The sequence below is a fragment of the Tachypleus tridentatus genome, chromosome 7, assembly GCF_004210375.1.
Source record: "Tachypleus tridentatus isolate NWPU-2018 chromosome 7, ASM421037v1, whole genome shotgun sequence".
NCBI lineage: Eukaryota > Metazoa > Arthropoda > Merostomata > Xiphosura > Limulidae > Tachypleus > Tachypleus tridentatus.
Genome location: NC_134831.1, coordinates 114475719 through 114499385, shown reverse-complemented (window position 1 = coordinate 114499385; position 23667 = coordinate 114475719). Strand labels below are relative to the sequence as shown.

The 23667-nt window shown below is 34.6% G+C and overlaps 1 protein-coding gene across 1 annotated transcript in view; it reads left to right on the top strand.

The window, feature by feature from the left end:
• The first annotated feature begins 269 nt into the window (after positions 1 to 269).
• Positions 270 to 23667, top strand: part of LOC143257921 (uncharacterized) — a 36789-nt gene continuing 13391 nt past the window's right edge. The window contains exons 1-9 of the mRNA XM_076516969.1: positions 270 to 503; positions 2489 to 2873; positions 3478 to 3656; positions 5051 to 5182; positions 6803 to 7048; positions 7463 to 7615; positions 8811 to 8894; positions 12370 to 12515; positions 16866 to 16980. Of these exons, the coding sequence (XP_076373084.1) occupies positions 2714 to 2873; positions 3478 to 3656; positions 5051 to 5182; positions 6803 to 7048; positions 7463 to 7615; positions 8811 to 8894; positions 12370 to 12515; positions 16866 to 16980 (1215 nt within the window). The 5' untranslated portion in view covers positions 270 to 503; positions 2489 to 2713. The remainder of the gene's footprint in view (positions 504 to 2488; positions 2874 to 3477; positions 3657 to 5050; positions 5183 to 6802; positions 7049 to 7462; positions 7616 to 8810; positions 8895 to 12369; positions 12516 to 16865; positions 16981 to 23667) is intronic.

Sequence of the window (23667 nt, the reverse complement as noted above, 5' to 3'; positions counted from 1 at the left end):
GGTGCATCCCGAACAGAGTATTCCACAGGTATCGAAAAGTGTTCACCAGATGGCGCTACCTTACAACATACTCAAGGTTTAGGCGTTACGGAAAGTGGCGAATCTTTGGAAAACACTTGTGTACCTGAAGATCCATTTGACGAAAAAATTGAAAACAGAGAAGGTGGTAATCCAGAAATCTTAAGAACCAGATCTGGGGATTTGGTTGAAGTCAAAACATACGTTTCTTTCCTGATGCAAGAAGAAATGGATTTTCGGAAAGTGTGTTAAAAGAAATCTCTCAATGTTGTGATGACAAAGACGTTTCCAACCATGAAAAGAAATATCCTTCGATCACTTCAATAACCATTAAACCATCTCCACTAAACAGGCAGTTTGAACCTCTAAATATCATCCGTAACGCTGCCTTGTTGTCCAGCGATTCTCTTTCAAGTACCCCAGAAGAGACGGAACTACCAGAGTTCACTGTGGAACGTCCATCCAAGTCTTGTGACGACGAAGAGGTAAATAAATACGACGTTAAGCTAATGGACTTAAGATGAGGTTAACCATCTGCAGGTTTGATCTATTCCTTTGGAAGCCAAAGGAAAAAAAAAAACATAACAGAAGTTGCAGTTTCATATAAGTCTCTCATCTGTTTCTGTATAAAATTACTTACGATCTAATCTCAGATTTATTATTAGACAACAATATAACATACGTTATATGTATACGGCGTTAAGGAGTTGACTGTTTTCATTCAAATAAATGGGGTTGGTTTGGTTCAGGATTCATGGTTGGCTGTTGCCATAAGAACGTGTCTTACACCTTGGTGCTGTGGGTTATGTTGTGTGATTGACTAACAAGCCCTTTTATTTGATTAGAGTACCTGATGGCTGTCTTCTTTCCGGTCTGTGAACTGAAAGTAGATAGATGGCGCTTATCACTCGTATGTAGTTTCGTGGGTGTATTAAGTTTAAGTCATTAAAAAAAACAAACGTCATTCTCTGATGTATGGCACAGTTGAAAAATTAAAAGTTACAGAAAATGAGGTTAAATCATTTCTTCAAAACATATACATATGTATACTGAGAAGACATGGTACTTTGAGATTCGGGGTTTGATGTGTATGATATTGTTAACTATTTTGTAGGGCAGTGTTTGCTGGTCTGAATTTTAGACATTTTATCTTTCTGAGATAATGTAATGTCAACTTTATCAGTGTTTACCAGTTATTATTGATAAAGTAAGGCCTGGCATGACCAGGTGGTTAGGGCACTTGACGTGAGGGTCGCGGGTTCGAATCCCCGTCACACCAAACACGCTCGCCCCTTCTGCCAGGGGGCGTTATATGGGACGATCAATACCATTATGCGTTGAGAAAAGAGATCCCAAGAGTTGGCGTGGGTGGTGATGACTAGCTGTCTTCACTCTAGTCTTACACTGCTAAATTAAGGACGGCTAGCGCAGATAGCCCTCGTGTATCTTTCCGCGAAATTAAAAACAAACAAAACAATTAATAAGATATACTGAAACGTAACCTTTGATAAATATAAAACTATGAAAGAGATTTTAACACATAATATCAAGTAAATATGGGATTACTGTGCGAGTAAAAGACATTTTAACACACAACACATGTCATTTAGGACATGGCACGACCACGTGGTTCGGGTGCTTGACTCACAATCTCTGAGTAGTAGGTTCAGATTCCTGTTCAACGATACATGCTCGTCCTTTGTTGTGTGGAGATGTTGTAATGTGACTGTCAAACCCACTATTCATTGGTAGAAGAGTAGCCTAAGAATTGGCGGTGGATGATTATAACCAGCTGTCTTCCTTCTTGTCTTTTATTGTTAAATTAGGGATGGTTAGTACAGATAGCCCTCGTGTAGCTTTGCACAAAATTCAAACCAAACGAACATGTTAGGTAGAGTTAATTTTATGGCATAAGATATCATTGTTTTTTACTATTGACCCACATATGTACATAATACACACGTGCCATCTTGCGGTGTCGAAACATGATTCAGTATTATATCTGATACTTTTGACATAAGTTGTGTTTACAAAGTTAATGATACAAAGCGTTTTAAGTGTGAGCACACGTTATGATACTTTAATTTATTTGGTAATATTTGACTAGTGTAACAAATCCAAGCAAAGGAGATTAAGTACCATTCATACCAGTAATTAAATGATTACGGTATCATTTATAATACACCTCCCATATGGTAGTGCTGACGAAGCCTTTAACCCAGTACCATGACTCATCAGATCACCTGGGATGTAGCAACACTTGTATCAGTTAGTGGTCTTGACGCTGTGAACCGGATTAAGCAAATGTGTTGTAATTATTATTACTGTTACTGAATCACTTACAAGTCTGGTTTTTAGGGTAATTAACGTTTCAAGTATGTGTTAAGTTGCATAGAAAACCTAATATAGCGATTTAAATACAAGTGTGATTTGATTCGAAATATCGTGTTCTGGTTCACCGTTTCGTCAGGTTTCCACCTTCTCCAAGTCTGTGTTTTACGTTTCCGTTAATTCGAACTACAACTCTGTCAACAGAAACGGTTCTATCTCGTCCAGAGATGATTTTACCTCTAGAGCGTCGATACCAGATGAAAAATGTCAAAAATACAGGGGATCATCTGATAAACTGGACATTTCTGCACGAGAAAATCTTCCTGATCCAATCGTCCAGACATCGCCATCTGTAAATAGCGTTATGGTGGATGCAACTAGCAACGAAACCAGCGAGACACGAGGAGACGACAGAGGTCGTTCAGTAAAGTACCCGGACAGTAGTATCTACATGAGTGATTCTAAAGTGATTCAGAAAGAGAAACTATGTAAAGATACCAATAACTGCTACGTACCACTTGAAGGTAAGTAAAGGATAACAATGAAACCTTTGTGGTAACTATTTCCTACCAACAGTAAGTAAAGATTGAAATAAAAGTATTGTGATAACCAGTTCTCGTGAAATTAACATGAAGAAGATAAAAATTAATAAAAGCTAAACCTGTGTTACTAATAGGGATTTTGTACGTCTACCATTTGTTTTTACCAGTTTCAGCATGCAGAAAACTGCTACATATGTGGTTAAGGCACTCGACTCGTAATCTGAGGGTCACGGGTTCGAATCCCCTCACACCAAACATGCTCGCCCTTTCAGCCGTGGGGTGTTATAATGTGCGGTGAGTCGCTCTATTCGTTGGTAAAATAGTAGACCAAGAGTTAGCGGTGGATAATGGTGACTAGCTCTGACGTATAACAAGTTCTGACGTTCGTCAAAATCAGTTTTTTTTTCTCTAAAGTGTCAACAATTAATGATCAGTGATGATTTAAGTCAAATTATGTATCAGGTTTGTGGTAAAATCATCTAATTAATGAGCACTGATTATTTAAATCGTGTTTTATGTATCCAGATTTGTACTAGAAACGATCTGATTAATGAACAATTATAGTTGACATCTAATTGTATATCAGGTTTACATTCTTATGGGCCAATGAAAAAGTCGTTCTTCAAAGGAGCTTCGAAAGCAGACATCTTGCATTACCTAGAGAATGCTAAGGAGCGAGGGTTTGAACAGATGATGGAAGAAGATATAGAGATTTTAATTGAAGAAGAAGAAGAGGACAAAGACGATGAGGGAATTAGTCAGGCAGTGAGTTAACCTTAAGAGGTAGCAGTGTTGGAGAAATAAACATAACTTATCAACTGTTTTAAGAGGTAGCAGTGTTGGAGAAATAAACATAACTTATCAACTGTTTTAAGAGGTAGCAGTGTTGGAGAAATAAACATAACTTATCAACTGTTTTAAGAGGTAGCAGTGTTGGAGAAATAAACATAACTTATCAACTGTTTTAAGAGGTAGCAGTGTTGGAGAAATAAACATAACTTATCAACTGTTTTAAGAGGTAGCAGTGTTGGAGAAATAAACATAACTTATCAACTGTTTTAAGAGGTAGCAGTGTTGGAGAAATAAACATAACTTATCAACTGTTTTAAGAGGTAGCAGTGTTGAAGAAATAAACATAACTTATCAACTGTTTTAAGAGGTAGCAGTGTTGGAGAAATAAACATAACTTATCAACTGTTTTAAGAGGTAGCAGTGTTGGAGAAATAAACATAACTTATCAACTGAAGAGGTAGCAGTGTTGGAGAAATAAACATAACTTATCAACTGTTTTAAGAGGTAGCAGTGTTGAAGAAATAAACATAACTTATCAACTGTTTTTGGACACATTTCTCTGATCAACTTGAATTAATTTATGTGCATTTGATTCGATCTAGCCAGATTAAACAGGCTTAAGTTAATCTGACCAAATCAGATTAAATTAAATTAATTTAGCCAGATTAAACAGGCTTAAGTTAATCTAACCAAATCAGACTAAATTAAATTAATCTAGCCAGATTAAACAGACTTAAGTTAATCTAACCAAATCAGATTAAACAGGCTTAAGTTAATCTAACCAAATCAGATTAAACAGGCTTAAGTTAATCTAACCAAATCAGACTAAATTAAATTAATCTAGCCAGATTAAACAGGCTTAAGTTAATCTAACCAAGTCAGACTAAATTAAATTAATCTAGCCAGATTAAACAGACTCAAGTTAATCTAACAAAGTCAGACTAAATTAAATTAATCTAGCCAGATTAAACAGGCTTAAGTTAATTTAACCAAATCAGACTAAATTAAATTAATCTAGCCAGATTAAACAGACTTAAGTTAATCTAACCAAATCAGAGTAAATTAAATTAATCTAGCCAGATTAAACAGGCTTAAGTTAATTTAACCAAATCAGACTAAATTAAATTAATCTAGCCACATATGTACTGGGTTAAGTTAATCTAATCAGATCAGAAGGGATTTAGTTTGTTTAACCGGATTAGACCGGATTACCATAATTAAACCAACTTATTGTGTAAATTATATGTACAATGTTTTAGTTATTGAAGTATTATATTTTATGTTAAATTTCATCGAGAATGTACAAATAATTATAAGTCGATGTTAAGTCAGTATTCTACAAAGATTTGTCGTATAATATTTCACAGAAAACAAAAGCAAGGAACCACAAGATGAGAATCAGTAACGTTAGCAGTTCTAGTGAGTCTAGTGGTACAAGTGAAGAGAATACCATGTCCAAGTTGTTTATATCAATACCGATGAACCAGGTGGATAGTAAGGTAAGAATCACTTTGTTACAGTAGTAGATACTGATGAACCAGGTGGACAGTAAGGTAAGAATCATTTTGTTACAGTAGTAGATACTGATGAACCAGGTGGATAGTAAGGTAAGAATCACTTTGTTACAGTAGTAGATACTGATGAACCAGGTGGACAGTAAGGTAAGAATCACTTTGTTACAGTAGTAGATACTGATGAACCAGGTGGACAGTAAGGTAAGAATCAGTTTGTTACAGTAGTAGATACTGATGAACCAGATGGACAGTAAGGTAAGAATCACTTTGTTACAGTAGTAGATACTGATGAACCAGATGGACAGTAAGGTAAGAATCACTTTGTTACAGTAGTAGATACTGATGAACCAGGTGGATAGTAAGGTAAGAATCACTTTGTTACAGTAGTAGATACTGATGAACCAGATGAACAGTAAGGTAAGAATCACTTTGTTACAGTAGTAGATACTGATGAACCAGGTGGACAGTAAGGTAAGAATCACTTTGTTACAGTAGTAGATACTGATGAACCAGGTGGACAGTAAGGTAAGAATCACTTTGTTACAGTAGTAGATACTGATGAACCAGATGGACAGTAAGGTAAGAATCACTTTGTTACAGTAGTAGATACTGATGAACCAGGTGGACAGTAAGGTAAGAATCACTTTGTTACAGTAGTAGATACTGATGAATCAGGTGGACAGTAAGGTAAGAATCACTTTGTTACAGTAGTAGATACTGATGAACCAGATGGACAGTAAGGTAAGAATCACTTTGTTACAGTAGTAGATACTGATGAATCAGGTGGACAGTAAGGTAAGAATCACTTTGTTACAGCAGTAGACACTGATGAACCAGGTTGGCAGTAATATAAGAATCACTTTGTTACAGTAATAGATACTGATGAACCAGGTGGGCAGTAAGGTAAGAATCACTTTGTTACAGCAGTAGATACCGATGAACCAGGTGGGCAGTAAGGTAAGAATCACTTTGTTACAGCAGTAGACACCGATGAACCAGGTTGGTAGTAAAGTAAGAATCACTTTGTTACATCTGTAGATACCGATGAACCAGGTTGGTAGTAATATAAGAATCACTTTGTTACATCTGTAGATACCGATGAACCAGGTTGGTAGTAATATAAGAATCACTTTGTTACATCAGTAGACACCGATGAACCAGGTTGGTAGTAATATAAGAATCACTTTGTTACATCAGTAGACACCGATGAACCAGGTTGGTAGTAAAGTAAGAATCACTTTGTTACATCAGTAGACACCGATGAACCAGGTTAGTAGTAAAGTAAGAATCACTTTGTCACATCAGTAGACACCGATGAACCATTTAAAAGTTTAATGAATAACATAAGTAATAAGATTTAGTATGATGTAAATACAACAATACTCAACACAAGCCAGAAAATATAAATTATTTTTAGAAGAGTTATTTTTAAAACAAACTTGTAATATCCTATTCTGGGTTTTCTGTTAGTGACCTGTCAGGCCCGAAGTAACATTTACGTGTCAACTTTAGTGATGATGAACAAATATTGTAGTAAAACAATAGTGTTGCTAGGTAAAACATTTGCTTGTTGTTATGGTAACAGTTTTACAGTTTTCGGTGCAGCATTTACGAATAACATCTCCTGGAGTTGAAAGAAATGATGTTGGTGAAGAAACCAGCAAATCAAGCTTGACGATGAAGCGGCACTGTACCGATTGTAACCAACAGGTGGAGCCACGAGATGGAATGTCGTATGTTCCCCTGGTGTGCAAAAAATGTGAAAGGAAACGATATGAACGAAAAGAGTTAATAAGAGAAATTGTCGTAACCGAAATTAAATATGGACGAGATCTTAATATCGTCAAAGAGGTAAAGTGTTTTGTCTACTTTGATTATTTCCAAAATGCATTTTGTTTTTCAAATTATCCTAACGTTGCCCTTTGATTACGATACCAAACAAAATATTTGACGATAAATTCACCCAAGTATTAAAAGGTTGTGTAAAACCATAGATAACTTACACAAATCAAACTCGTGATAACAAAATGTTTAACAATAATTAATAGCTTATTATTTGCACAAAATAAAACAAAGGTTTAAAATGTCTGTGTATATTTTTAGACTACACCCGTTGACTAGTTCTAGTTGAATAATCTAAATACGCATTTAATTTATTAAAACTAGCTAATAAAAGTGAATATAAACAAATTACTTACTGCTGGAGCAAATATAAACTATATAATTTTAATGCGTATTTGAAGCATTTTAATGTATTTTTTATAGGAGTTCTATAGGCCAATGGAAGTCGCTGGTTTACTAGGAAAAGAACAACTACGTCAAATATTTTTGAACATAGACGAATTAATAAGTTTCAGTGTTAAATTTGCAGAAAAACTAAAGGACGCTATTCACATTGCCAGAGAACAAGGTGATGAGGTATGCAAGTTAATCTTTGTGATGCTTCATAGATGGCGCTAGTAGCAATTAAAACTATCAATTTGAAATAATATATTAAAATGGTTTAACAACCAACGTTCGTTATACTGTTATAGTAATACAAATTTAACAGGCTGAATGATTCTGATACCAAACATTTATGAAGGAATTCGGCCATAAAAGGGTTAAACATTAAATATATATATATTTATATTTTATAAATATATATATATTTTGCATTAAAATGATGTTATTATTACAAAACAGTTACGAGTTTTATGGTGTTTCAGTTGTAATTTATGCACTACTGTGAGCCTGTAATTATTTAAGAGTTGGATAAGTATGCATAATTGATTCTGTTAATTAAGTATTCTGATTTACTTATCAGAAAAGACATTTCATATGGTTCTGTTTTTTTCAATATTGTCTCACCGATTAAAAGTTGAGGACCTCAAAACAGGTAAACATCGATACCAGGCGTTGGTTAGTTGAACAGTAGGTTGAACCATATATTTTAAGTACAAAATTTATCAACGTATTGAAAGGCAGTAATGTAGATTTCCTTTTGTGTAACAGTTCACGGTAAATTATCAGGGTGCAACTGCAAGGGAAGGAGGGCACTCCTCCGGCCACGAGGGTATACCCCATCACAGTTATTGACAGTAAACTATTTACATAGAACAATAAGAGAAAGACAGTCCTCTTTCAATTATAACCCCAGTACGGTCTTTATCTTCAGCTCATGATGGTAACTTGAAATATATTTTATTTTTAAAAGGTTATACTTAATCTTAGGTGTCTTTTGACACGAAGAAACAAAGCTGGGTATTAATTATCCTTGGTATTGGAACTATAAAATGATACATGGGTGGATTATCCTTTGTACTGGCACGTGGATGGAATATCTTTGGTTATTTCCACCCCAAAACTGGTACATGAATGTTATTTATAATATTCACTGTTTTTAAATAAAAACCGCTAATTCGTAAGGTCATCAGTATATCCAAACAAAAACGAAGCTTAAGAAGTTAAACTTAGTGTAAGTCAGCTGTGTTAATATACAAACATTAACTTAAGAAACTATTATCATTTGTTTTTAATTCTTTCAAGATAACAATTGACAGATAATCACTTTCAAGAGTATGACACATTTCATCCGGGAACTTTGCTGTGATTTTGTTTTGAATTATTTCAGGACTACACGACGGTTAACATCGGGAAGTTATTTCTGGAGTCCACTGCCATGTTTCATGCTTTTGAAACGTACTGTGTTCAACAGGTAAGAAGAAACAAAGTAATTAATGAGTGGTATGAGACTTGTAGTTAAGTCTCAGGTGGGGAATCTGTTTAATCCGAATCAAAAGTATTGTGTTACGACAGAATGACAAAGTATTGAATGTTTATAACACTTTAAGATTGGATGATACCAAGTTCGTCATCATTCACAGCGTTCTCACTGTCATTCAGACTTTATTTGGAGATCTTCTGCTGTAGTATCTGGGTTTGAATTTTTGTTACTTTTGAGAGATTTATAATCAGATTACAAACGTAGGTAGAGTTTGTCATAGAAAAATACGAGGGCAAGTTAAAATATGTGTCGCAAGAGGGCGCATGCGCAGCCTCGAAGCACTTGACCACTTTGACATGCGTACCTCCTAGTGGCTTATAATGATAAACATTGGGTTCAACAACTTTGGCGGGCATAGCATAGTTAGCCCTTTTATAGGTTTTTGTGTGACTAAAAACAAATTGAAACATGGACACACGTTCTTCTGTCTTTTAAAATAGCAGTTACTGTCGCTTGGCGTAAGACAGAAGGAACGAAACTTATTTTTGAATGTGTGTATGTTTGTGTGCAAATACCCAAATTCTTGGTGGTATTCTTATGAGAGGCCATACTTTATAACGATTCTGCAGTTTCCCATCATGCAGCGCATTTTGTTAAATATTGTGAAATGTGCAATACTCTATAACCACAGTAAGTAACACTTATGTAAAGTTCCCACCAAACATGTCCTGTAATACTCTTAACCCTAGTTGATACCGTTTCAGTAAAGGTTCCACTGTTCAGCATGTCCTTAACCCTAGCTGATACCATTTCAGTAAAGGTTCCACTGTTCAGCATGTTCTTAACCCTAGCTGATACCGTTTCTGTAAAGGTTCCACTGTTCAGCATGTTCTTAACCCTAGTTGATACCGTTCTGTAAAGGTTCCACTGTTCAGCATGTTTTTAACCCTAGCTGATACCGTTTCTGTAAAGATTCCACTGTTCAGCATGTTTTTTAATATTTTTAACCCCAGTTGATACTATACATGTAAAAGTTCCACTGTTTAGCGTGTTATATAATACCCTAGTTGATACCGTTTATGTGAAAGTTGCACTGTTACGTAATTGGCTTAACTCTAGTTTTTACTCCCGATTTTAAAGCATAACGTTACAAGGTGAATTTTTCGACTAACAAATAAAGTGAAATATTCCTCTTTTGCAGGATTCAATATCGAAGTGTTTAGATGAATAATCCATATGAATATCGAAGTGTTTAGATGAATAATCCATATGAATATCGAAGTGTTTAGATGAATAATCCATATGAATATCGAAGTGTTTAGATGAATAATCCATATGAATATCGAAGAGTTTAGATGAATAATCCATATGAATATCGAAGTGTTTAGATGAATAATCAATATGAATATCGAAGTGTTTAGATGAATAATCAATATGAATATCGAAGTGTTTAGATGAATAATCCATATGAATATCGAAGTGTTTAGATGAATAATCAATATGAATATCGAAGTGTTTAGATGAATAATCAATATCGAAGTGTTTAGATGAATACTCTATATGAATATCGAAGTGTTTAGATGAATAATCCATATGAATATCGAAGTGTTTAGATGAATAATCTATATGAATATCGAAGTGTTTAGATGAATAATCCATATGAATATCGAAGAGTTTAGATGAATAATCCATATGAATATCGAAGAGTTTAGATGAATAATCCATATGAATATCGAAGTGTTTAGATGAATAATCAATATGAATATCGAAGTGTTTAGATGAATAATCAATATCGAAATGTTTAGATGAATAATCCATATGAATATCGAAGTGTTTAGATGAATAATCAATATGAATATCGAAGTGTTTAGATGAATAATCAATATGAATATCGAAGTGTTTAGATGAATAATCAATATCGAAGTGTTTAGATGAATAATCCATATGAATATCGAAGTGTTAAGATGAAAACTCTATATGAATATCGAAGTGTTAAGATGAAAACTCTATATGAATATCGAAGTGTTTAGATGAATAATCTATATGAATATCGAAGTGTTTAGATGAATAATCCATATGAATATCGAAGAGTTTAGATGAATAATCCATATGAATATCGAAGAGTTTAGATGAATAATCCATATGAATATCGAAGTGTTTAGATAAATAATCAATATGAATATCGAAGTGTTTAGATGAATAATCAATATCGAAGTGTTTAGATGAATAATCAATATCGAAGTGTTTAGATGAATAATCAATATCGAAGTGAGATAATCAATATCGAAATGTTTAGATGAATAATCCATATGAATATCGAAGTGTTTAGATGAATAATCAATATGAATATCGAAGTGTTTAGATGAATAATCAATATCGAAGTGTTTAGATGAATAATCCAATGAATATCGAAGTGTTTGAAAACTCTATATGATATCGAATAAAAACTCAATGAATATCGAAGTGTTTAGATGAATAATCTATATGAATATCGAAGTGTTTAGATGAATAATCCATATGAATATCGAAGTTTAGATGAATAATCCATATGAATATCGAAGTGTTTAGATAAATAATCCATAGATGAATAATCAATATCGAAGTGTTTAGATGAATAATCAATATCGAAGTGTTTAGATGAATAATCCATATGAATATCGAAGTGTTTAGATGAATAATCCATATGATTATCGAAGTGTTTAGATGAATAATCAATATCGAAGTGTTTAGATGAATACTCTATATGAATATCGAAGAGTTTAGATGAATAATCCATATGAATATCGAAGTGTTTAGATGAATAATCAATATCGAAGTGTTTAGATGAATAATCAATATCGAAGTGTTTAGATGAATAATCAATATCGAAATGTTTAGATGAATAATCCATATGAATATCGAAGTGTTTAGATGAATAATCAATATGAATATCGAAGTGTTTAGATGAATAATCCATATGAATATCGAAGTGTTTAGATGAATAATCCATATGAATATCGAAGTGTTAAGATGAAAACTCTATATGAATATCGAAGTGTTTAGATGAATAATCTATATGAATATCGAAGTGTTTAGATGAATAATCCATATGAATATCGAAGAGTTTAGATGAATAATCCATATGAATATCGAAGTGTTTAGATGAATAATCCATATGAATATCGAAGCGTTTAGAATATCGAATAATCCATATCAGGGTTTTACATATAAACATTTAAGTATTAAAATGTAACGACGTGAAAATTCTCGTCGTTAAGGTAATTAGAACTACCATTTCATTGTTGCCCCAATAAAAATTAACGATTTGATATATTATTATAAAGGTTTTTACAAAAAGAATTCTATAAGAGAAAACAACTGAGAAAAATTACAGAAATGTGTCATTTTGAAAACCTTATTATTGGGTTATGAGAACCAAAATTAACCTTTCGAATATCTTCTAAGTCAGTGTTTTGCTACTTCTTAGGGTCCGTCGTCATTGTTGCTACACAATCTGGAGAAAGAAAAGGAGCTGTTACGTGTCTTCCTGAGAGTTTCTCAGATGGAAAATATTGTTCTTCGTCGAATGAACCTGTCGTCTTTCCTCATGGTGCCTGTCCAAAGAGTTACCAAGTATGTTTGTCTTATTTCCTCATGGTCCTGTACAAAGAGTTACCAAATATGTTTGTCTTCTTTCCTCATGGTCCTTATACAAATAGTTACCAAGTATGTTTGTCTTCTTTCCTCATGGTCCTTGTACAAAGAGTTACCAAGTATGTTTGTCTTCTTCCCTCATGGTCCTGTCCAAATAGTTACCAAGTATGTTTGTCTTCTTTCCTCATGGTCCTTGTACAAAGAGTTACCAAGTATGTTTGTCTTCTTTCCTCATGGTCCTTGTACAAAGAGTTACCAAGTATGTTTGTCTTCTTTCCTCATGGTCCTTGTACAAAGAGTTACCAAGTATGTTTGTCTTCTTTCCTCATGGTCCTTGTACAAAGAGTTACCAAGTATGTTTGTCTTCTTTCCTCATGGTCCTTGTACAAAGAGTTACCAAGTATGTTTGTCTTCTTTCCTTATGGTGCCTGCCCAAAGAGTTACCAAGTATGTTTGTCTTCTTTCTTCGTGGTCCCTGTACAAATAGTTACCAAGTATGTTTGTCTTCTGCCCTCATGATGTCTGTCCAAAGAGTTACCAGGTATGTTTGTCTTCTGCCCTCATGATGTCTGTCCAAAGAGTTACCAGGTATGTTTGTCTTCTTTCCTCATGATGCCTTTCCAAAGAGTTACCAAGTATGTTTGTCTTCTTTCCTCATGGTCCTTGTACAAAGAGTTACCAAGTATGTTTGTCTTCTTTCCTCATGGTCCTTGTACAAAGAGTTACCAAGTATGTTTGTCTTCTTTCCTCATGGTCCTTGTACAAAGAGTTACCAAGTATGTTTGTCTTCTTTCCTCATGGTCCTTGTACAAAGAGTTACCAAGTATGTTTGTCTTCTTTCCTCATGGTCCTTGTACAAAGAGTTACCAAGTATGTTTGTCTTCTTTCCTCATGGTCCTTGAACAAATAGTTACCAAGTATGTTTGTCTTCTTTCCTCATGGTCCTTGTACAAATAGTTACCAAGTATGTTTGTCTTCTTTCCTCATGATGTCTGTCCAAAGAGTTACCAAGTATGTTTGTCTTCTTTCCTCATGGTCCTTGTACAAATAGTTACCAAGTATGTTTGTCTTCTTCCCTCATGATGTCTGTCCAAAGAGTTACCAAGTATGTTTGTCTTCTTTCCTCGTGGTCCCTGTACAAAGAGTTACCAAGTATGTTTGTCTTCTTTCCTCATGGTCCTTGTACAAATAGTTACCAAGTATGTTTGTCTTCTTTCCTCATGGTCCTTATACAAATAGTTACCAAGTATGTTTGTCTTCTTTCCTCATGGTCCTTGTACAAATAGTTACCAAGTATGTTTGTCTTCTTTCCTCGTGGTCCCTGTACAAAGAGTTACCAAGTATGTTTGTCTTCTTTCCTCGTGGTCCTTGTACAAAGAGTTACCAAGTATGTTTGTCTTCTTTCCTCATGGTCCTTGTACAAATAGTTACCAAGTATGTTTGTCTTCTTTCCTCATGGTCCTTATACAAATAGTTACCAAGTATGTTTGTCTTCTTTCCTCATGGTCCTTGTACAAATAGTTACCAAGTATGTTTGTCTTCTTCCCTCATGATGTCTGTCCAAAGAGTTACCAAGTATGTTTGTCTTCTTTCCTCGTGGTCCCTGTACAAAGAGTTACCAAGTATGTGTGTCTTCTTTCCTCCTGGTCCTTGTACAAAGAGTTACCAAGTATGTTTGTCTTCTTTCCTCATGGTGCCTGCCCAAAGAGTTACCAAGTATGTTTTTCTTCTTTCTTCGTGGTCCTTGTACAAATAGTTACCAAGTATGTTTGTCTTCTTTCTTCGTGGTCCTTGTACAAATAGTTACCAAGTATGTTTGTCTTCTTCCCTCATGATATCTGTCCAAAGAGTTACCTGGTATGTTTGTTTCATTCCTGAAGTTATTGTGGTGAACTAATTCTAAAACAAATCTTTTCTTTGCTCATTATTTTACATTTTTCTAAATTTCCCACGACCACCACTACTGAATTTGAACAACGTTTTCTAAAGTGTGGGGTGGAGCGATTAGGGTGGTGTCATTAATGAAAAAAATAGTGTTTTACTACATTTATCATTAATTAAAGTGATAAGAAATTCGTACAACATCTATAGTATCCACGTGTTATATCTACTCACTTAACTTACCCTTTAACTCATTTGAAGAAAAGACGGGAATGACAGATGTTTGTAAAACGCTGTGACGCACTATATTCCAGGCTCTGGACGAGTAAAACCCTTAATCCACAAAACACGGTATTGTTTTCACGTTAGGCAATATAATATGTTTCCTTAGTTCTATAAAACAGTTTTCTTCCCGGTTCTTTCGATAGGGTTTCTTTGTTTGTTTGTTTTGAATTTCGCACAAAGCTACACGAGGGCTATCTGCGCTAGTCGTCCCTAATTTAGCAGTGTAAGACTAGAGGGAAGACAACTAGTCATCACCACCCACAGCCAACTCTTGGGCTACTCTTTTACCAACGAATAGTGGGATTGACCGTGACATTATAACGCCCCCACGGCTGAAAGGGCGAGCATGTTTGGTGCGACCAGGATTCGAACCCGCGACCTTTGGATTACGAGTCGAACGCCTTAACACGCTTGGCCATGCCGGGGCCCTTTCGATAGGTATGGGAAAGGAGAGCTCAACTTACGTGCCACTGTAAGGTGTTGTGAACATTTCTACTCAGAGGACCACAGTATAACCAACCCTCTAAACCCCACATCTCCCTAGCTGAACACTTATTTGTTGTAAAGCATGTATTGTTTTTAGCTTAAAAGGTCCAATCTTTTAGTTGGAGGACATTTTTGGGCGATTCTATACAGAATACTGAAAACCTGTTACACCCCTCTAGCACCCCATTCACTCCATAATTCAGACTCATTGACTAGCAGGTTTCGGTGTTAAGCTTGTGAAAAGACTGTTAGCACTGGAAGTAAACGACCTTAAAACACCATATTTGTTACTTTTATTTTATTGAATTCTCAACGTTTCGCTTTACAGCTCTTTCATTAGCGTTTCACCAAAACAGAAACTGTAAAACAGTACAAAGCTACAGATGATTAAATAAATAAATACATGTAAAGCTGCTACTCGAAGTTAAGGTTTGTATTTTAGTGAAGTGCTCTTGAATAAGTTCTAAAGCGAAACGTTAAACGTTTCAATTAAAGTAAAATAAATTTGGCGTTATAAGGTCATTAACACTCCTACGAAAAGTGGGGCCTAATAGGCCCCAAAGCAACTTGAAAGGTTATTAATATTAGGCTAATAATTTTGTATTTAAATGAAATTGCCATTTAAATCCATTAATGAATGGATTAACGAGATTCCCACTGTCCCTATCTACTATCTAGCGAAACCACAGCCAGGGGAACGGGCTATCAGGACTAGAAACGTCTTTTCGTAGGGTGTTAATTTCTAGCACTAATATGGCTCCTTTTCACCAATCAGTGTATATTACAGAAACTAATTTATGAATAGCCTATAACCAGCGTTAAATATTTCTGGAGTCAAGTTTTCGTTTCATATCGACCCAAGTTTTGGGAGCCACATTTTGTATTTATTGTTTAACGAAATGTTTTTTTTTTTTCGTCACAACTGACGAAGAACGATGTTTATTATTTCAACAACTTTTTATTCCAAACATTCCAACCAGCGTAAAGGACACTTGAAAACAAATATATTATGTTTATTATTTAAGAAACGTTTTATTTTTAGACCAAGTTGTGAAATAGCTCTTAGGATACCAGGCGGTGTAGTTGTGTGACGTTTTACAAAAAACTGAGAAACGTGCGTTTTAGACACTTAACGATTTAAGTTAATTTGCTCACCAGGTGGCAAAAAGATTATTCTAGAAGCTCGTTGGAACAAACAAATAAATAATTGTTCAGGTAAAGAAGTAACTTTAGAACAGTTTTTTGCTGATTATGCAATTTCCTTAAACAATGTGAAATATTATTCTTTTGTTCACAATATTCATTGTGCATGTAGGAGGGATTTACATAGTTTAATAACAACTTTAGGATAAAACGGCATTTATACCTCATATATTAAAAATGTGTGTATATATATATATATATATACCGTTTTCCATGTACAGTCGTCATAATTTCCAAATATTGTTCGATATGAAATTCAATGACGTCAGTCCAGCTATTCTTTGCGTCATTTTCAACAAATATTTTATTAAAAGGTGGAAAACTTACTACAACGTAGTAGATTAGCAGGAACCGGTGTATGTTTGTGGTGACAACACAACGTTTAACATGTTATAATTACTTTATTAACTATTGTCATACGAAAGTTACGTGGTGGCAGTATAACCTAATATCTGTTTATTTTGTGAAACAAAGATATCCATTACTCCTGACCCGCCTTTATAAAGTGACACCAATTCATCATCCAGACAAAGAGACAATAAAAGAAGCCAAACAGAAAGTGGAACTACACTTGGAACACATCAACCAGGTAAGTAGCAATTAGTCTCTTGTTTTGAGTGCTAACACTCATTGCAGAATGGTGGTAAACATCACTGTTGTTGTGAGTGGTGTTGAGCTTTGATAACGTTTTAAATGTAAACAGTTTACCACAAATGGTAATGTTTACCACTACCTTTTTTTTATTTACTCAGTAATGGTAATATTTAGTTTTTCTATAACTGTAATTTATTGTGATATGTTTAACGAAAATCAGTTCGTTTTTCAAAGTTATGAGCAAGTCATCTACCTGTAGTGCTGTTTAGTAAAACTCTCTACTGTAATAACCCTGTATGTTAGCCTACAGTGTACAACAAACTGATCCATGGTACCTTGATTGTATAACAAACTGATCCACGGTACCTTGATTGTATAACAAACTGATCCATGGTACCTTGATTGTACAACAAACTGATCCATGGTACCTTGATTGTACAACAAACTGATCCATGGTACCTTGATTGTACAACAAACTGATCCATGGTACCTTGATTGTACAACAAACTGATCCATGGTACAACAAACTTGATTGTACAACAAACTGATCCATGGTACCTTGATTGTACAACAAACTGATCCATGGTACCTTGATTGTACAACAAACTGATCCATGGAACCTTGATTGTACAACAAACTGATCCATGGTACCTTGATTGTGCAACAAACTAATCCACGGTACCTTGATTGTACAACAAACTGATCCACGGTACCTTGATTGTACAACAAACTGATCCATGGTACCTTGATTGTACAACAAACTGATCCACGGTACCTTGATTGTATAACAAACTGATTCACGGTACCTTGATTGTACAACAAACTGATCCAAGGTACCTTGATTGTACAACAAACTGATCCATGGTACCTTGATTGTACAACAAACTGATCCATGGTACCTTGATTGTATAACAAACTGATCCACGGTACCTTGATTGTATAACAAACTGATCCACTGTATCTTGATTGTATAACAAACTGATCCACTGTACCTTGATTGTATAACAAACTGATCCACTGTACCTTGATTGTATAACAAGCTGATCCACGGTACCTTGATTGTGCAACAAACTGATCCACGGTACCTTGATTGTGCAACAAACTGATCCACGGTACCTTGATTGTGCAACAAACTGATCCACGGTACCTTGATTGTGCAACAAACTGATCCACGGTACTTTGAGTGCAGAGCAAACTGATCCACGTTATCTTGCGTCTAGAAGAAAGTTATCTGTGGTGTCTTTAATGTAGAACAAACGTATTGACGGTTCTTGACTGTTGGACAAACGTATTCATGGTACCATAATTGTCGAACAAACTGATATACAGTGTTTAATATAGTGCGTAAGTGGGCGCAAACGGTTAACGGAGGTGTACTTATGTTAATAGGTCAATATAACTTTATAATGTTGTAGTGTTACTCTGTTAATTATCATGTTTGACACAGTGTATTTTTGAATATTTTAATAATTAAGAACTGTATTATTATATGATGTCTGTCTTCTGTTTCTATGTTTTTCTCAAGAAATTTTCAATTTGGTGATAAGAATTCTATCATGAGAATTTAATTGGATGAGAGCCTGTGATAAAATAACGAACACCAAACCTGTTAATAATAGGTGTTATTTGTTATTCCAATCATAATAAATAAAATGAATTGATAGCTACGAAACCTTCAGTTCTAATATTAATTAAAAATACATTCCGAACTAATTACATGAAAACCTTCACTAGTATATAACAAAATAATAATTAACAAAATTCTAATACCTAGTGATAAAGACAGTGTTTTGTCGTTGAAAAAGGCCGCCTCGCAATCTGCTGGTCTAGGGATCGAATCCCGTCACCGAATGTGCTCATACTTGTAACCTTCTGGGCGCTATAATGTGACAGCCAATCACGGGAGTTCACGGTGGTAGTAGTGACCAAGAGCTTTTTTCTTCTAGTCCCTCAGTGTATCACGGGAGTTCACGGTGGTGGTAGTGACCAGGAGCTTCTTTCTTCTGGTCCCTCACTGTATCACAGGAGTTCACGGTGGTGGTAGTGACCAGGAGCTCCTTTCTTCTGGTCTCTCACTGTATCACGGGAGTTCACGGTGGTGGTAGTGACCAAGAGCTTCTTTCTTCTGGTCCCTCACTGTATCACGGGAGTTCACGGTGGTGGTGGTGACCAAGAGCTTCTTTCTTCTGGTCCCTCACTGTATCACGGGAGTTCACGGTGGTGGTAGTGACCAAGAGCTCCTTTCTTCTGGTCCCTCACTGTATCACGGGAGTTCACGGTGGTGGTAGTGACCAAGAGCTCCTTTCTTCTGGTCCCTCACTGTATCACAGGAGTTCACGGTGGTTGTAGTGACCAAGAGTTTCTTTCTTCTAGTCCCTCACTGTATCACGGGAGTTCACGGTGGTGGTGGTGGTGACCAAGAGCTTCTTTCTTCTGGTCCCTCACTGTATCACGGGAGTTCACGGTGGTGGTAGTGACCAAGAGCTTCTTTCTTCTGGTCCCTCACTGTATCACAGGAGTTCACGGTGGTGGTGGTGGTGACCAAGAGCTTCTTTCTTCTGCTCCCTCACTGTATCACCGGAGTTCACGGTGGTGGTAGTGACCAAGAGCTTCTTTCTTCTAGTCCCTCACTGTATCACGGGAGTTCACGGTGGTGGTAGTGACCAAGAGCTCCTTTCTTCTGGTCCCTCACTGTATCACAGGAGTTCACGGTGGTGGTGGTGGTGGTGGTGACCAAGAGTTTCTTCTTCTGCTCCCTCATGTATCAAAAAAATACACAAGTGCTCTTAGTGCATGTGTATTGTATAGAAATATGTTTTGTACGTGTATGGTAACAGAGAGTATATTTCTTATGTCCCTCACTGATATTAAAGTGTATATATTGTGTATGTGTGATATTAAAGTGTATATTTTGTGTGTGTGATATTAAAGTGTATATTTTGTGTCTGTGATATTAGAAGTATATATTTAATGTGTGTGGTAACAGAGGTGTATATTTTATGTGTGTGTGATATTAAAGTGTATATATTGTGTATGTGTGATATTAGAACTGTGTATTTTTTGTGTGTGTGTGATATTAAAGTGTATATTTTGTGTGTGTGATATTAGAAGTATATATTTAATGTGTGTGATGTTAGAAGTATATATTTAATGTGTGTGATGTTAGAACTGTGTATTTTGTATGTGTGTGATATTAGAACTGTGTATTTTGTGTGTGTGTGATATTAGAACTGTGTATTTTGTGTGTGTGTGATTTTAGAACTGTGTATTTTGTGTGTGTGTGATATTAGAACTGTGTATTTTGTGTGTGTGTGTGATATTAGAACTGTGTATTTTGTGTGTGTGTGATATTAGAACTGTGTATTTTGTATGTGTGTGATATTAGAACTGTGTATTTTGTATGTGTGTGATATTAGAACTGTGTATTTTGTATGTGTGTGATATTAGAACTGTGTATTTTGTGTGTGTGTGATATTAGAACTGTGTATTTTGTGTGTGTGTGATATTAGAACTGTGTATTTTGTGTGTGTGTGTGATATTAGAACTGTGTATTTGGTGTGTGTGTGATATTAGAACTGTGTATTTGGTGTGTGTGTGATATTAGAACTGTGTATTTTGTATGTGTGTGATATTAGAACTGTGTATTTTGTATGTGTGTGATATTAAAATTACATATTCTGAATACTTTACAAAGATAAGCAAAATGTAACTTTTTCAACGTCAACAAAACGTTCGGTGTGTTTTTTACTCGTTTTTGTGACTAAAGAATATGTATATGTATTTGTATATGTATTTATATTTCATATGTATAGGTATTTAATATAGCTTTTAAACAATACCTATATTTGTACAACAATGAACAAGAATATAAGGTTCGTGTTGAAAGACTGTATTGTTGTCGCCTGTCTTTAACAACTAATGATAGATTTAAGAACTCTGAAATTGACATATCTGTTTCCATTAAACACGAACAGTAGAGCATGACATCACCACTTTAGTTATGACGTCAATCGGTAAAGATGTTTTTCAGTCTTGTCTGATAGTTCTGTACTTGCATAACGAGACGTGCGCCTGATCATGACAGCGTTTCTTGTGATGGCTAAAAAAATTAGTACGTGTGGTATTCACTAGAACATTTCAAAAGGACATTTTTTTGGTAATGAATGTTTTACATAAATATCTTAGTATTAGTGCGTTTACAGTAAGGTGTTTAAAGGGGAAGCTCAGTATTGACGTAATTACACGAACATTTTTATAGTGTAGTGTGTAATTAAATAGCTCAGTGTCGAAGTAATTACACGAACATTTTTATAGTGTAGTGTGTAATTAAATAGCTCAGTATCGAAGTAATTACACGAACATTTTTATAGTGTAGTGTGTAATTAAATAGCTCAGTGTCGAAGTAATTACACGAACATTTTTATAGTGTAGTGTGTAATTAAATAGCTCAGTGTCGAAGTAATTACACGAACATTTTTATAGTGTAGTGTGTAATTAAATAGCTCAGTATCGAAGTTATTACACGAACATTTTTATAGTGTAGTGTGTAATTAAATAGCTCAGTGTCGAAGTAATTACACGAACATTTTTATAGTGTAGTGTGTAATTAAATAGCTCAGTGTCGAAGTAATTACACGAACATTTTTATAGTGTAGTGTGTAATTAAATAGCTCAGTGTCGAAGTAATTACACGAACATTTTTATAGTGTAGTGTGTAATTAAATAGCTCAGTGTCGAAGTAATTACACGAACATTTTTATAGTGTAGTGTGTAATTAAATAGCTCAGTATCGAAGTAATTACACGAACATTTTATAGTGTAGTGTGTAATTAAATAGCTCAGTGTCGAAGTAATTACACGAACATTTTTATAGTGTAGTGTGTAATTAAATAGCTCAGTGTCGAAGTAATTACACGAACATTTTTATAGTGTAGTGTGTAATTAAATAGCTCAGTATCGAAGTAATTACACGAACATTTTTATAGTGTAGTGTGTAATTAAATAGCTCAGTGTCGAAGTAATTACACGAACATTTTTATAGTGTAGTGTGTAATTAAATAGCTCAGTGTCGAAGTAATTACACGAACATTTTTATAGTGTAGTGTGTAATTAAATAGCTCAGTGTCGAAGTAATTACACGAACATTTTTATAGTGTAGTGTGTAATTAAATAGCTCAGTATCGAAGTAATTACACGAACATTTTTATAGTGTAGTGTGTAATTAAATAGCTCAGTGTCGAAGTAATTACACGAACATTTTTATAGTGTAGTGTGTAATTAAATAGCTCAGTATCGAAGTAATTACACGAACATTTTTATAGTGTAGTGTGTAATTAAATAGCTCAGTATCGAAGTAATTACACGAACATTTTTATAGTGTAGTGTGTAATTAAATAGCTCAGTATCGAAGTAATTACACGAACATTTTTATAGTAGTGTGTAATTAAATAGCTCAGTATCGAAGTAATTACACGAACATTTTTATAGTAGAGTGTGTAATTAAATAACTCAGTATCGAAGTAATTACACGAACATTTTTATAGTGTAGTGTGTAATTAAATAGATCAGTATCGAAGTAATTACACGAACATTTTTATACTGTAGTGTGTAATTAAATAGCTCAGTATCGAAGTAATTACACGAACATTTTTATAGTGTAGTGTGTAATTAAATAGATCAGTATCGAAGTAATTACACGAACATTTTTATAGTGTAGTGTGTAATTAAATAGCTCAGTGTCGAAGTAATTACACGAACATTTTTATAGTGTAGTGTGTAATTAAATAGCTCAGTATCGAAGTAATTACACGAACATTTTTATAGTGTAGTGTGTAATTAAATAGCTTAGTGTAGAGGTAATTACACGAACATTTTTATTGTAGAGTGTGTAATTAAATAGCTTATTGTCTATGTAATTACATGAATATTTCTATGTAAGATGTTTATTTGAATAGCTCTGTATTGAGGTATCTAGACGAACCTTTCTTTAGTAAGACGCGTGTTTTAATAGGTCCGTGTTAATGTGTTGTGTTAGAATTTCAATATTAAAGTGTGTCCAGATAAAGATTTTGTTATAAGTCGATTTAAGTCAGAATTATCTCTTTGTTTAAGTAACCTCATTGATATTTAACATTGATGTTGTAATATGAATGTGTTTACAAAAACATTTCAGTTACAATACATTTAGCCGAAAGGCATAACGGGAAAAATTGCAATAATATATCAAGTTGTTGAAAAACATATGAGTAAAACATGATGCGATACTGTTTTACTGAGGTGTGCTGACGATATATTAAAACTATTTTGAATATGCTGTTCAGTACGTCACGTGACCAAAACTGGTGTAAACTCGTGGTGGAACGGCATGTATGAGAACTACATTTTGATATTGTTTGTCGTCCGTTATGAACATAACGGACTTTTGTTACATCTTGCTTAAGTATACATCCATCTCTTACATCAGGATATATTCTGATCCTTGCCCACCCACACTGTAAGCCTCACTCAGGGTTAGATTTTTGTTTTAACGATGCTGGATCAAGTTCGAAACGTAAATGCTGTTTTTTAAACGGACGTTTTTAAACTGTAGACTGTTTCCGGTATCGGTGTTTTGATTGGTGTAAGTGGATAGACTGATATACAAGGCTATGTGTGTGTGTGTGTGTGTGTGAAGTCCAAAGAA